Genomic DNA, 15,813 nt, shown 5'->3' with positions numbered 1-15,813 from the left:
TACTGGATTTAAATTTGTTTTATGAAAATTATTGTGGATTATAAAACAAATATGTTGTTTAATTTTAACGTTATCACTGCCAAGCTGGTATTCGTTACGATTAAACTCAATCGTCTTAATACCGATGTCGCAAAATATTTGACGCATATACATACATAATACTCTCTAGGACAGGATCGCGTTATGTCATTTGTCATGTCACAGCTACGACTAAAAACCGAGTCGTATTCATACAGCTAAATTACTTTTTGGCAGTCAAAGTGAGGTAATACCGAGTTCCTTATAGGTTTTCGTCCGCATGTCAGGGAGGGAGGCAAGAAATAGATTATAGAATTCTGTACCCCTAACAACGTGATTGCAAAGTTTTACAATGATATGTTGAATAGTAAAGTCGCGAAAGCGTATCAAATCAATAAACTCGCTTTCGCATTTATAACATAAGTTAGAATAATATAGTCTGATTAATTTTTCTTTATATTTTAATAGTAAAGCGGCATCGAAAGATAACTTAATACCTGTTTTTTTTCGGTGTTTTTACTCGGTAGGTATTTTCAATACACTAAGAAATATACTCCTTCAAAAATAAAATAGCAATGTATATCATACAACACATTTATTTTACAAATTAAAAGAAAATAATGTAAAGTATTGATTGGTTCATTACTATATAAAGTATCTGTTGTAGATACGAAATAAAATATTAAGACTAGAATACAAAAACCATATTTTAATACCTAATATTAAAAAAAAAATCGAAAACTAAATATGAAACAGATAACGAATAACCGACTACGGGCTAAATCATTGTATTTTGCAAGTCGACAAAATTTATCACCGGCCAACACTCAAGACTTGCACATTTGCACATTCCAAGCCACACTCGACTTTAAAAACAGGCCATTTAGCCATCTAATAATAATATATACAATTAGAAATTATAATAAAAAAAGCTTGCAAATATATTTATAATAATTACATTGCCTTTTATTCTAAGAAAAATACATGGGGTTTCAATTTATTTAAATACAGAAACACTTTTCGTTAAAAAAAATATATATTTAACGCATTCAAAACCCTACCAGCTTGAGCTATAGCCCAATCAACCCAACCAGCCCATACATCAGGTACACAGCCTGACACATAGAAAGAAACACACGCACACACACAATGCATTATCCTCCTTCGCTGCGCCGTAGTCGGTTTAAAAAGGACTAATTACTTATTAATACTTCATTTACGTTTTATTATAATAATTATATCTTGTAATATACACACATCAATACATATAAACGCCATACACGATTGTGTGGCAGAAGATAGTATCGTTGCGAAACAATTCATCCGCGTAATAATCAGTTTCCGGATCCCAGATGCATCTTTGTCCGCACTTAAAACCAGCGCCCTTCATCTCCAGTAAAGTTGTCTGAACGAGGATCTTGTATCTGAAAATATATGAATGAAAATATTACACATTGTTGCGACATCTAGTGGCATAAGCACACTAATTTGTGGTCATTGATAAATATTTATTTAACAGCCACTGGGTCATTGAGACCCTGGTTCTTCGGGCCAAAATTTAAAGACACAGCAAGATAACTTGCCGGTGAGAAACAGCCCATGTAAAGGGGGCAACGGTCCGACGGTTGTACTATTATACCGTCATACGTTTTGTTACTTACTTTCGCATTTTATAAAATTAGTAGATAATTTACATTTGAAGTTTGAACTTCACAAAATCGAAAAAGTTAGCAAGTGGACTACGATCCAAACTGTGTGGTGAACACTGATCTAACGACTAGCTTATGAAGCCTCAGACGTCCTGGATTCAACGTGAGTCTTTTATTGAGTTTTTCTGACTTCTCCATAGTAGCACGGTATCCGGAGTATGGAATTGGGCAGTGTTTACACTTCCTGCACCCATGTATACTCTTTCTGGTAAATATGGTAGTCCCATCGTAATATCAGAATGCAATTATATTTACGCAAACACTTGTGCAGTAGGCTTGTTGAGCCGAGATGGCCCATTGATTAGAATACGTCGATCTTAACCGAACATTGCAAGTTCAATCCTGGGCAAGCGCCATTCAATTTAATAATTCAAGCGCAATTCAATAATCACATGAATTCACACTTCATCTCGTGCTCGACTGTAAGGAAACTTGCATGGGTCAAATGATAATCTGCCAAATGTGTATCCATCCATCCGCATTGGAGCAATTCATGGAATAATATCCGAACCTCCTAACGGGGAAAGAAGTAGGAAGCTCTGTATTGAGATATTAACAGTCCATTACATAGTTGGCTAGTCACCATTGAGAAAGGCCGAGGCAGAACTCGGTCGGCAGGACCTATTGTTTCAACATCATATCATACTAAGTAAACATCGACTTGAGTCTGAGTGACTGAAACACCATATATAATTGTAAGTTGATGATGATACTAGGAGAAAAACCTTTAAGCGACGCGACAACCACTGCAGTTTCAACGTAACGATGTGTGAACAAATAGGTACATATGCGGGACGTACTATCCTATATGTTTATATTAAATTTATTGTAATTAATATTATCAATTCAAATCATCAATAATTAACTTTCAACATTGAAAAAACAAAATCGTGTGATCAAGACCACTGATACCTTTTTATAAATTATATTTACCTGCTTCACACTTGCTCTACACTTTTACTTAATGCAAAACATTTATAAAGACTTAAATAAAACCTGACCTACATAGAGTATAAACACCTTTGCAGATTTACATATTCAGGTCAATCAATATCATTCCTCCTCCAATTTAAAAAAAATTTAGACATTATAAATGCTAAAGTAACCATCTATCCATTTGTCCCTTCCACGGCTAAGCCACTGAACCGATTTTGATAAAATTTGGAAGGAAGTAAGCTTGAACGCCAGGAAGGACAAAGGCTACTTTTTTACACGTGCACCCTGCACTTAACACACAGACAAACTACTTGTTATTCATTGAGTAAAGCATTTTTATTAATTTTTTATGATAATATAAATAAAAAAATGACCCGGTGGCGAGAACACGTAATTCTTGACTGATTGCGGGATCAAGACTGGGCAAGACCCGTTTTTAAAATTCATCTCATACTCTGTACTAAAAAACATCATTTTTTGGTTAATATTTGTAGATTAGCCAAAGAGTTGTTTTCAAACTACTAAGAAATAATTGACAGAGCTTTTATAGTTACCTCTTCATATCAAGGTCTTGAACTCTTTGCCGTACTGCGTTCGAAATAATTTTAGCCCAACGTGGTGCTTGATCTGCACGATACTGGCGATCCGTCAATTGCTCTTTCATTGTTGATAATATAATGGCCTTCACATTCCGAGCTTGAAATCTATAATCATTTTAATTGCATATTAGTTATATTATCATCAACAATATATAATTTACAACATAGCCTTAAGTGGGCAATGACAATAGACTACTAAATACTTTCTTCTTGTACTTTTTCTAATGAAACTTAAATTGTCAACATTTTTGATTTAATTTAATGCAGCACAAATATCTGAGGCAGCATTAGAAATAAGACTCATAATATTATTATAAAAGAACATACTCAAATTAAAACATTTTTTAAGTAAATTGGGGCCACAGCTTACCTCATTTATAATTATATACATCAAAAGGGAGAAAATAGACAACAGAATTGTGTTTAAGAGCCTTTTTTTATAGCCTAACATTATATAATGTATAAACAGAGAATACATACTTATGGCCCAGACGTGGTCGAACTTCATATTTGGGTGGGGCAAGAGGTTTTTCTGCTTCCACTGGGCTAAGTCCTGCTTCACTTTCGCCACTTCCAACTTGCGCTACTTCTGGCTCCTCATCTACAACTACGAATTTTAATAGTATTTATAGATTCATTGTGTAAAATAAAATAAAATAATGCATTTTTTTTATTTTACAGTAGTATTTAAAGTAAAAAATCAAATATTCAAACCTTCCTCTTCATCAGCCATTTTTGATATGGTTTAGTTGCGCGTTTTGTACCAAAAACTGAAAAAATTAATCAAAATTTAAGCAAAAAAGACAAGTTCAAAAAATTAGTCAAGTTAAAAATCAATCAACATTAATATTGCAATACATAATATATGTATGTATATTTATATGAAAACATAGAAGGAAAGCTAAATTTAACTGGATGTTTTTTTCTTTGTGTCCAGGACACAGAGATCATGTACAAACTTGGCCGTGCAGCTATGGCAGAAGGAAAATATGGAGAAGCCATGAAGAAATTCATTGAGATGTTAAAGCTATACGATGCTACCTTATCTCCACCCTATCAGTCTTATTATGACTGTGTTCAAGACCTGAGACGCTGTATGTTAGCTTTAGGCAATTATAGTATTGTTTAAAATTTTGTTCTTATTTATGTGTGTATAACAATGAAATTACTCATGTCACTAATAAAACTTAGATAATGTGTTTAAAGTTCAAACATTAAATTAATAATGGAAAGAATAATCTTTCATTCGTAAAATAAAAATACATCCAATATAACTATTTATGAAATATATTATGGAACATCATTTGTAAAAAATCAACGATATACAAAAGATTATTTCCCTAAAAGAATTATAATTTACGTATTATTTTAAATATGTTATATACAAACATGAATATAATCTCAACTAGATATAAAAACAATGTTTAAAAATATAATGTATACCTTTAGTTGTTAAATGAATACTTAACAAAGATATGTATATGGCACTGTGTAATTGTGTATTGATCGAACGCGCAGTTACTTATATTTACTACATACTACTTGTATCTTAAAGATACACAAAAGTTGTAATATGAAACAATATTATTATGAATATATAAACTAAATTATATACAAACCTAAATGTAAAAACGTTTCTATGGCAACAAGTAGCAACAAGTAAGTATGCGACTGAATTGAGTAGTGAATACTGAGTCTGACAGACGGACCGCGGAATATGGATTATAGAAGGCGACGGCAAGTACTTTTAACTTTACGTTTACAGAGTTCATCTACGGCAAATACAAATAAAAGCATTCCAAAAAAATAATTTTATCCAAAACTATGTAACTAACTCTAAATAAAAATATAAGCCTTCACCAATTAATTACAATTCAACTTAAATATTAATAAATTACATTCAATTGTTGTTGCAATATTTAAGCATAATCTGTGTCAATTTTACAGATTAAGTATTTTTGTTTAGAACTATACGTTTTGACGTATGTCATGGGTATCACGCTGAATTTTTGGATAGAAAAGCATAAAAATTAAGTAAATAAATTAAATTAATATAAAAAAACCCCCAGTAATATAGAATGGCTACCTATGATAATAAAGCCTGGCTACTTAAAAATGTACGTGATGCGTTTATTGCTACCGACGACACTGGACTATGTGAAATTGTCATGGCAGGTGAGGATTTCTCCAAAATATTTCAAAATAAAGCAATGGAAGAGAGGAAACGTGAACGTGATAAAATATTTTATGAACCGAGTACTAGCAAAGGGAAAGAGACGGGCACAGATGATGATGAAGATAGAGATTTAGTAACTCGTTTTGATCCATATCCTGATATGGAAGACAGTGATGAAGATGAACCATGCCCCAGCTATCCACGATTTACAGACGAAATGGCTCACAGGTGAAATTTACAATTACAGTTATTTTATTTACATGATATAAAGACGACATAGTTTTTTTCTTCAAATAAAGACTCATATTTTCCAGTAGCCAGCTAGTTTAGCTCTCAACATACACTAGAAACTGCTATAGCTTTGAGATAATAATTTTAATATTTCTTACAATATTATTTTGATATAATTTTGATGTTTATTCAAATTATCAAAATATATCATAAATACTACTTGTTTTAACATTTTTATTATGTATTATAAAATAGACAAAGATCTAACACAGCACAATGGCTGGATAAAAAGGAACTAGCTTTAAAAAAGGCAGCTAAAATAAAAGTGGTGAAATGGGAAGATCCACTATCACCGCTCACCCCGGAACAAATGGCTGAAATTTTTGCAAAAATTGAAGTGAAAAAACCAGAAAAAAAGAAATCTTTGCTAGCAGAGCAACTAGAGAACTGCCCTGATCTTCCACATCGTCAATATCTGGAGTATGCAAAGTTTGATGGCACAGCACAATTAGGTCTACCTATTAAATCATTCAAGATATTTATGACAATAATTCCAGAGAAACATCAGAACTACCCTTTAATTGTATGTGTCATAGCTAATGCTAAGATTAAGGATCTAATTGGTTTCACTTGCTATAAATACAGGTATATATAAATTAAATCTTTATTCATGAAAAACATTTAATGTAATATATATATATATATATATATATATATATATATATATATATATATATAATATATATCTGTATACAATACTTTTTTTTCAGCATAGACCATCCAGAAGTAACACTTGGATCTGTGCATGACTATGGGCTTTGTATAGCAGAGGATGACGGAGAGGTTGATTGGGCATTCCCTTGTCTCGACAACAATGAGCCTTGCTCCAAATTTGGTTTTACATGTCTCGGATTAATAGATGTGAAACGGAAAGAGAATATAGTACATTGTCCTATACCCTATGATTTGAATTCAGCATTCCAATGTTTTCCAAAAGCTTCAGTATCTGGCCAAAGTCATGTAAATACATCAAGACAAAATACAGCAGGCAGTGACACATCTGAAATTATAAAGGCTATGAACACTATTAATGAAGGTAATATTGACATATTATTTCAAAGACTTTCAGTTCAATAAGTAAACAATAAGAAATATATAATAATTAGTATGTTACACATTTGCAAACTGTTAAAATAAAACAGTGCCATACATGTAGACTTATAGCATATATATAGCAAGTGAAAAACTAAGTTTATTTTTATTACATATATAATCTTATAAAAAAGAACGTTATTATTTTTCTTACAGGTAATAAAGGTATTGGACATCAGCTGAGCATTGATGCTTCACAAGATAAGCTTTATAGAGTGCAGTTATTACATAAAGTGCGTGCAAACACACCCGTCCAACTTGGAATCACTCTAGATACAGTAGAAGTGGTGCCACTAGTCACAAATAAACATGCTTTTTGGGTAACTTTCTATCTATATGTAAAATATTATATTTTTAATAAATGAAATTTATTTTTCTTATGTTTCAATTAATTAATTACAGGCCCGGCCAAAGTACTTCGTACACAGCATAAATTCAGTAGCATGGTGTCAAATATTAGAGGCAAAAAGCAACAAAACTATATTTAGAATAGTCTATTCACCTATTCATGATACAATAGCATTAAGTGATAAAAATGCTACAGGTAACATTTTACTGCTTTACTTTTTAGAAAAAAAGAACATGCTTGTTAGCTAAAATAGTTTTTTTCAAAAAAAAAAAATATTTTGGTTTTTATGATATATATCATACATACAGCCACAAACAATAGCACACTTAATAAAATAAGGTCTCACAGATCAATTTCGATCACGGCGGCCAATCTCATGAGAGATTAGCTAACAGTGCAAGAGATTTTATAGTGCACAAGTGTGTGCGCAAACACAGGTGCACTCTCTATTCCCCAGCTCTCATAATCCGGTGGGACGGCAATCCGACAAGACTGGAAAGAGTTCAGGCGCAGGACCAACAGTTTTACGTGCTTTCCGAGGCAAGGGAGTGTACACACTTCCAACTTCCAGACCCCGGGCTGCTACTGAGAATATTCTGGCAGAAAAACCCAATAACTTTTTATTGGCCCGACCTGAGAATTGAACCCTGGCCTCCGGGTCAGCGGCCTTATATCTATCCGCTAGACCAACGAGGCAGTCAGAACCTAATATAATAGCATTTGTTGTTATAATAGCAATCATACATGAATTTTTTTCACATTCAATGAATGTTGGAATTCTAACAAAAAAAAAACAATTTTTGTAAAAAATCGAAAATGTATGCAAACATTTAATAAGTAAATAATTCTTTCTTGTAGTTAATGTGAGTCCATATACAAATACAACATACAAGAAACATGATTTTGAGACTGAACACGATACTGCTAGAAAAATTGTGGAGAGAGTGAATACAATTCTTGATCTACGAAATAGTCCATGTCGTCGAGAGTACAAAATGGTGAAAGAGAAAAAACTACAGACCAGAAGAAGTTTTCACACAAAGCATCTAAGTTGAGTGATTTTGTCCTTCTTATTATCAAGCTGAAAGTTCCTGAATATTTTGTTTATATGTCTGAAAATATGAGGTACATTAAAAAAAATCTATCAAACCCCGTTAAGTCCTAGACAAGCACAATAAGCTTAATGTTTATAAAACAATTAAATTCCTGAAAAAAATATTGGTTATCAGTTAAAAGTAACAATAACATAATTCATAAGATAACTAGTCAAAAATTATTGTTAAGAAAAATATATGTAATTAAATTTTCTTATTTCAAATATAAGTTGTACCTCTAATTAGCGATATTAAATAGTTGTAATTATTGCTGCCAGAAGAAATTAGTAACTGCCATAAATTTGCGTGCGTTTAAATATTTCTATTTATTGAATTATTTCACTTGTTTTCAATTTTTAAATGGTATTTATAATAATATACCATCAAAAATATAATAATACCTTGTAACATTCAAATGAGTTTTGGGAAAGTTTTAAACTATGTACAAAATATTTTGCAATTTTTATATTTATATCTATATACTATATAAAATATAGTTTGTATTGAAACAATAAAGGGAATATTTGACGCACACAATCTAGAGTCCAAATATAAAAAATGGTCCATATTGGTGCCTCAACTAGGAAACAATGCATTTTAGCATCGGTGGAGCCCTATGCTGTGTTGAGTACACAAGCAAACATTAACTGATTTAAATGCAATGACATTTTACTATAAGTTTTACGGAGACAACTTGTTAATGTGTTCATAAATAGTGATAAATTACACTTCTAACAAAATACTTAATTTAAATAATTATATTTTTTTAATATAACTGAATTTTTATTCCTATATACAGAACTTAAACATTAAATTTAACAATAATAAATTTTAATTATCTCCCTAAAACTTAGCGTAGAATAGATTGAGAATTGTAAGTAATTAAACATAATTCTGTTGATGTTGTAAAATTATACATTTTTATAATTTTGTATTATTGTATGTGTAATGTAAATAATTGTGTGGGTCATGTTGTTACTTAAGTTGTCATAACTTATTTTTTATTTTTAAGATTATACTTCCTTTAATTTTTTAAAAACAAAGTTAACTATGATATATAAAATTCATTAAACTGAAACAAGATTTTTTTCTTACAGGAAATTAAATCATTGACATTTATATTCAGTTTAAATACGATTTCTAAAAGGTTTTTAACAATGATGAAATTCTAATTGAAAATATAATGAATTATAATACAAATCTAATTATTAAAATATCCTGTAATAATTGTAATCTTAAAATGTAACTTTTAAATGTCAGTTTGTCTAGTGTTGTCCATATTTAAAGATATAATTTTATTATTATGTTCAATGTGAATCAACTTGTATGAATCTAATTATAAATAAATGAATTATTGAAATAAAATTGTTATGAATGATTATTCCAAGGATTTTTTTTAAACTGTTATCACCTGTAAGTATTTATAGATAATATATTTTTTGCACCTAAATTCTTTTACTAAATCCTCCCAAGGAAATTTTACAGTCTTGTTGCAGGTGACAATTAACACAAGTGAAACACTAAATTGAAATTGTTTCAGCACAACAAGCTTATAATTTTTATGTCACCATATTATGGGGGAAAATTATAATATAAAGATAACTTCGAAACTAATATATTTGTCTACACTGTCTTACACCTATTATATCATAGACTAAATTTGCCTATAAAATACATAAATTATGTATTTATAATATTGATCATTTACACAATGGAAGTGGTATAAAAAGACTCAAATGTTAGTATTTTTATATATTTACACTATTACAAAGTACTATGTACAATATTTGTACATCTTTAACCTATATACAAGTTATAATAATTATTTAAATCCTCATCTTTATTTAAAACATTATCAGCTCTAGAAGTTTACTGATTTATAATTGTATAAATACTAAGAAATTAATTTAACACTAAAAAGGTAAAAAGATACATAAAATTTTTCTATTACATCTTTTTTACATTCTATTAAAATCATATTCACAGTAATTATATCAGTTACCATCCACCTTTCACTCATAATATTTCCAACAAACCAGAAAATAATATCAAAACATCTGGATAATTGAAGAAAGTTGGCATTTACGAGTTATCAGGGCTATTTCAAACTTATTAATAGCAAGACTTATATTTGCGCTTAACAGGTGGTATTTAATTATTATATAACAATAAGGAAGTCACAATAGAAATGAATATAAATTTTTGAATGTGAAGGATTGAATCATTTATACATGACCTATGTCTATTACAAGAATATCTGTTTCTGAGCAACTGTGTCTCTTGGTGATCTAACTCAGTTACACAAATATGGACAAAGTTCAACAAACAGTTATTTGTTGCAATCACTTCTATAACAGAAGTAACATGAACATGTAGTCATAAGTGTTTTTAAACTTTAAATATTTCTAACAGTTGTTATCTTCTTGACATAACAATATCATAGGTCATTCTTTAGGTTCAATTGTACTATTTTCTAGAATGTAATCTGTAACTTCCTTTACTTTCTCTTCACAGTGATTCAACAACACATTATCAAGTTCCATTGCTCTTCGGTACAGTGCCTGTGTTTCTTTTACACTTTGGTGTAACTTCAGCTGGCTGTCCACAATTTTTGTTACATTTACTTTTGATTTTAAAAATTCTATATCTTCAGTGGATAATGATGAATATGAAATTCTTGTTCTACTTGGAGCTGTTAGTGCCATTTGATACTGTCTAAAAATACATTGATAAATAAATAAAAAATTAACTCTTATTTATTTCACCTTTTAAAGAAAATATGGTACATTGATAATCCCAGTTTTCATTTTATAATATTTATTAAGTTCTTTGGTTATTAATTAAATAAATACTCACTGTTTTAGATCATGATATTTGTTACGTCTGCGATTGACTTCCATCTTCCACTGGTCTTTTTCGGCCACAAGATTATCATGGTACCTATAAATTGTACATAATGTCTATATAAAAAAATCATCATCTTAATTTTTGATTCTGATCTGATCTTTTGCTAAATTATATTATAAATACCTAAAAAGGTCCTGAGTGTGTTTATCATCCATTTCACTTAACTTTTTGCAAATATTTGAATCAATATTATCGGTAAACGCCTGTGGCACTGGAAAAAAAAAACAATAAATAACAAACACATAAAATACGTCATAGTTGTTTGATACTCTTTATGACTTTAATAACATACTTATTCCAACTAAAAACAAGTATGAACTATTTGAAATAGCCTCCGAAAGTACAAACCAAACGAATCGCGTCTTTCGAAGAATGTCGAACGTCTCCGTCGGGGCGGTGATCTGAAAGACTTTTGTTCATCGTTTTCAGTAACAGAATTTTCCATTTTTCTTTAGGTTTATAGTCACTAAAACTTAAAACAAACAAAACAAACTTTTCGTAAAATTCAAAATCATAAATACAAACTGACGTATTTAAACGGACGCCGTTTTTGACACTTCATATTTTACGTTTAAAAATATGAAGTCAAATACTGTATATTTGCTATATAGTAAGCAAATTATTAAATATTAATTGGAACGATTGAAATGAAAGAAATTTATAAAATTCTCCGTATTATTTTATTATTTAAGAAACTGTCTTTAATAATTTAATGCTACGGTAACATATACTATTTGCTTAAACTATTAGCTTTGAACGCTGAATTTTATACTATACCAGTATTCAATTCCATATGAAGCTAATTGTTTACGCTTTTGAAATTTATTTATAAAATATGTTATACGAATAGCAAAATGAATTGATCTTTAGTATTTTTTTTCATTTTTAAACATAGAAACGGTTGGTGCAATTTTCTATAATAAATATTTCAGATATACAAGATTAGATGGAAAATATACGTTATTATAACACAATTGTAGTATTAATACTAATAAAAATATGAGGCCGTTTATAATTATACATAATTATAAACGGCCTCATTGAGTATGATGAATATTACTATGAAGTAAATCACTTTTTTAAGAATTATCTTAACCATCAGTAAATAAGCCTGAAAGTACTGTTCAAATTACAAAGTTACTTATACAGAAATATATAACGTTACATAGTCACACAATAATTAACAAAATATCAGTCATCCGGTAATCGTCATCCATAATACGCTGTGTAAAATATGGTTCTCAGCTTCAAAAGTCATTATGGTAAATTTTGAATTTTTAATCAATCAATGGTATTTTCTTCAAGCAAAACAAATAAAAGTCATAAATATTCTTAAATGTTTATGTTCTGATGTAAACATGAACATTAAAGCTTAAAAGTCATAGCGCGAGAACGCATAATAATTACAGGAAACAAAGTAATTAAATAACCAAATTCCAAACCAAATCCAGTTTTAAAACATACCTAGATTATTGCTTTTTATTATTTTGACAGAGTATTTGAAAGCTTAGATAAGCTAGATATAATAGAGCAAGATAAGAACACATGTTATGAAAGAGAATGAACTATTGTATAAAAAAGAAACGTTAAGGTCTCTTTGTTTAAAAACAATGAAGTGGGGAGAATGTTGTACGGATGTCTGGAACTCCAACATCTACCTGAGTAGTCTTTACAAATATTATCTAAGATAAGATGTTCTCATACAACGCACACTATCACGTAAGTACAATATTTTATTATTTGTTAAAAACTTTGTCATTTTTAACAAAAATCGAATATTTCTTCGTGGAACGGATTTTTATAGGCTGACAATTTTTGACGTTTCTTTGCTTCGAGTGTAAAATACAACAGTGATCGCTATTTCTTCGGTAAATATAAGTACATCTATCTACCGCATTGAGTTTTAATCGTGTTTTTTTCATTGCTTTTGATTAAATATTTGGTTGTTAAAATGTCTTGTTCTCGTAGGAGAACCTAAACATAGATGGGTAAGGAAAAAACGTTTTAGTTTGTATAGGTTTTTTATTTAGTTATACATAATGCATTGATGTTTGTAATTCACCCGTGGTGTTTTTCAACAGAATACAGTGATGGAGTTCAATGGATGTCGTATAAATGAGGTATCGGATCTGGTAGGCATTGAAATATATTCTGATCGTTCTCAGACACCAAGCCCGACTCCTGTGCTAACAACAAATGTGTGCTGCGATCTAGAAGACATATTGAGCGACGTACGTAAATGAACAAATATATCTCATACAATAAATTCGCTACAAGAATTCTAAAGACCTTGATTGTTTCAATGAATAAACTTGATCGTAAATCAATATATCTTTTTAATTACAGTATTTATAAAAGTTTCGGCGTATATTAAAAAATAATTTTAACAGCTTCATTAGTTAATATTTAAGTTTTTTTGGAATATTGTAAAATTTTAATGATGTCTCAAAAATAAAGTATATTTTTTATGTTAAGTGCAAAAGAAAAATAAATATATTAATATTAAATATAACTATATATAATAATGTAAAAATAACTTTATTCCTTCACAGAAATTGTTAACTATGACACATACACACATTTATAAAACTAGATAAATTAGATATAGAAAATATAATTTAAAAGAAAGAAATAAATACTAGGTGAAACAAAAAAAAGGTTTTTTTTTTCACTTAGAAGTCTGTTTAAAATTAATGTCTTAAAAACTACCATGATTTTAAACTATTTTCAGGCAATATCAGAGTCTCTTCAAAGCTCTCTCAGAGTCAGCCGCAGTCAGCTAATAAATCAAGAGTTGACTATCCGTCCAGAGGCTAATATTGAATCAAACATTCCAGAAGGTCTAGATCTCTACAAAGTTATATTTGAAGTGGAAAGTGATTCAGATTTAAAAATGAGTGAATTAGAAGGGACAAGTCAGATTAATACCGTTAAGAATCCGGTAAGTTTTTTTAAATCTTTAAAAACACTATGCTCCAAACCTTCTCTTCAAAAAGACCTTAGGCAAGCAGCACTGAATTTGCAGGCAAGCACCACTTAATTTTCATGTGCAAAATTTTCATATATAAATCAAAAATGTTTTTAAAAATATCATTAATTAATTATTTCCAAATAGTATGAAATAACCACTCTTATGATTTTTTTTAATAGTTGTATATTTTTCGTTGTTCATACTTGTTACGCTATAACATTTATTTTCTCACAAGATTTAAATGGAAAAAAGAATATTTGTAATATCTTCAAATAAACTATTATAAGATTGCATAAATTTTTTCATGTTCTTAATTTGTGTTTATAATTCATCTTGTGCTTGACGGCGAAGGAAAACATTGTGAGGAAACCTGCATGTGTCTAATTTCATTGAAATTCTGCCACATGTGTATTCTACCAAACCGCATTGGAGCAGCGTGGTGGAATAGGCTCCAAACCTTCTCCCCAAAAAGGGAGAGGAGGCCTTAGCCCAGCAGTGGGACATTAACAGGCTGTTAGCGAAGATTGCATAAGCTCAAAATTATAGTGATCTTCTTAATACGACGCAATAAAGTAGCAAATACTCACATCTACTCGTCTGTCTCTCTCTTGTCTTATAAGTTCCACTTTTAGAATTAACGAAAAAGAAAAACTTAAAAGTAATAACATTTAAGAATTACACTTAAATTTGAAAAAAGGAAAGATGGTAACTTTCAACTGCTGGCCTTTTACCTTGCTCTTGTTTGGAAATCAAGAAATAGAGAAATTGGCGGGTATATCACCACTCTTACGATGACAAAATGAATAGGTTTCCTTAAAAAAATATTAGTTTAATTTATGAAAACGCACATGATTAATTAGATTTCAATCAACATTTCGGTAAAGATTCATAATGTAATTCATCTTGGATGTATTTATTGTTATTGTTTTAATATTTATGCAGGAAATGTCTCATAACCACAACATATATTGTTATTTAAAATTGTAATTATTTTTACAATTTTAAAATAGGTTTAACATTTTTACAGCTCTTAAAAATATGTCATTAAATCCTTTTTGTTTTCTTATTCTCTTTACGTTTTTATAAAACACTAATACTGTCTTCAATTCAAAATTTCTGATTTTAATGTAGTAAAATATATTTATTATTTTTTTATAGGAGAAATAATTGTTTAAGATCATTAAGGAAAAAGTAATTGGTTAGCTAATTAGTATTAATTTAATATGCTGTTACTGTGCATATTAATGTATTTTTTTCCTGTCCTTTATATTTCTATTCTTATCGTTTTTATTTAATAATATTTACTTGTTTAGTAAGATTCTTACGGAGTAATTATTATTATAACATAACTTTAACAATTATGCCGAAATACAAAATATAACCTTATTCAATTTAAATCACAATAATTCAACATAATTTAACATTATAACAATATACAAATGAAATTTTGTAATGAATAGGTGACATTTAAGTGTATACATACACAATATGAGTTTATTTGACCGTAAACTGTGGAACTAGGTCGCCAATTCCCGCGCCAAATTGGCTGAATCGAGGTGACAAAGAATACATAGACTTCAACATAATATTATATACATATAATAAGTATAAAACTTCGTATCAAAGTTATACTGATTCAAAGATCTTTGAACAATGGGTAGCAAAATGTCT

General features: G+C 29.5%; 5 protein-coding genes across 6 annotated transcripts in view; 3 read left to right on the top strand and 2 right to left on the bottom strand.

Annotated features, from left to right (window-relative positions):
• The window catches only part of LOC126777199 (SET and MYND domain-containing protein 4), a 31,583-nt gene extending 27,107 nt beyond the window's left edge, over nt 1-4,476 (top strand). The window contains exon 8 of the mRNA XM_050500175.1: nt 4,200-4,476. Coding sequence (XP_050356132.1) covers nt 4,200-4,391 — 192 coding nt within the window. The 3' untranslated portion in view covers nt 4,392-4,476. The remainder of the gene's footprint in view (nt 1-4,199) is intronic.
• LOC126777794 (dynein light chain Tctex-type protein 2B-like) lies at nt 959-5,000 on the bottom strand. Its single transcript, XM_050500923.1, has 5 exons — nt 4,882-5,000; nt 3,977-4,032; nt 3,743-3,869; nt 3,218-3,367; nt 959-1,442 (listed from the first exon to the last, which is right to left on the bottom strand). Exons 2-5 carry the CDS (start codon nt 3,993-3,995, stop codon nt 1,277-1,279), a joined length of 462 nt encoding a protein of 153 aa, XP_050356880.1. The 5' UTR covers nt 3,996-4,032; nt 4,882-5,000; the 3' UTR covers nt 959-1,276.
• A 255-nt stretch (nt 5,001-5,255) lies between these two features.
• Nucleotides 5,256-9,304, top strand: LOC126777287 (stress-activated map kinase-interacting protein 1). The gene is made up of 6 exons (XM_050500302.1): nt 5,256-5,666; nt 5,925-6,314; nt 6,440-6,765; nt 6,978-7,141; nt 7,224-7,365; nt 8,029-9,304. The coding sequence occupies exons 1-6, from the start codon at nt 5,341-5,343 to the stop codon at nt 8,223-8,225; spliced, it is 1,545 nt and encodes a 514-aa protein (XP_050356259.1). The 5' UTR covers nt 5,256-5,340; the 3' UTR covers nt 8,226-9,304.
• An 805-nt stretch (nt 9,305-10,109) lies between these two features.
• Nucleotides 10,110-11,702, bottom strand: LOC126777736 (uncharacterized). The gene is made up of 4 exons (XM_050500888.1): nt 11,520-11,702; nt 11,295-11,382; nt 11,121-11,204; nt 10,110-10,979 (listed from the first exon to the last, which is right to left on the bottom strand). The coding sequence occupies exons 1-4, from the start codon at nt 11,614-11,616 to the stop codon at nt 10,709-10,711; spliced, it is 540 nt and encodes a 179-aa protein (XP_050356845.1). The 5' UTR covers nt 11,617-11,702; the 3' UTR covers nt 10,110-10,708.
• Nucleotides 11,703-13,019: 1,317 nt separating this feature from the next.
• LOC126777112 (rab GTPase-activating protein 1-like) overlaps nt 13,020-15,813 on the top strand; it is a 37,107-nt gene continuing 34,313 nt past the window's right edge. For both annotated transcript variants that reach the window (XM_050500019.1, XM_050500011.1), the window contains exons 1-3: nt 13,020-13,159; nt 13,253-13,402; nt 13,903-14,112. In XM_050500019.1, the coding sequence (XP_050355976.1) occupies nt 13,262-13,402; nt 13,903-14,112 (351 nt within the window). In that variant the 5' untranslated portion in view covers nt 13,020-13,159; nt 13,253-13,261. The remainder of the gene's footprint in view (nt 13,160-13,252; nt 13,403-13,902; nt 14,113-15,813) is intronic.

This window comes from Nymphalis io, chromosome 2 (genome assembly GCF_905147045.1).
Source record: "Nymphalis io chromosome 2, ilAglIoxx1.1, whole genome shotgun sequence".
In the NCBI taxonomy this organism is placed as follows: domain Eukaryota; kingdom Metazoa; phylum Arthropoda; class Insecta; order Lepidoptera; family Nymphalidae; genus Nymphalis; species Nymphalis io.
This window is presented reverse-complemented; position numbering and strand designations above follow the sequence as displayed.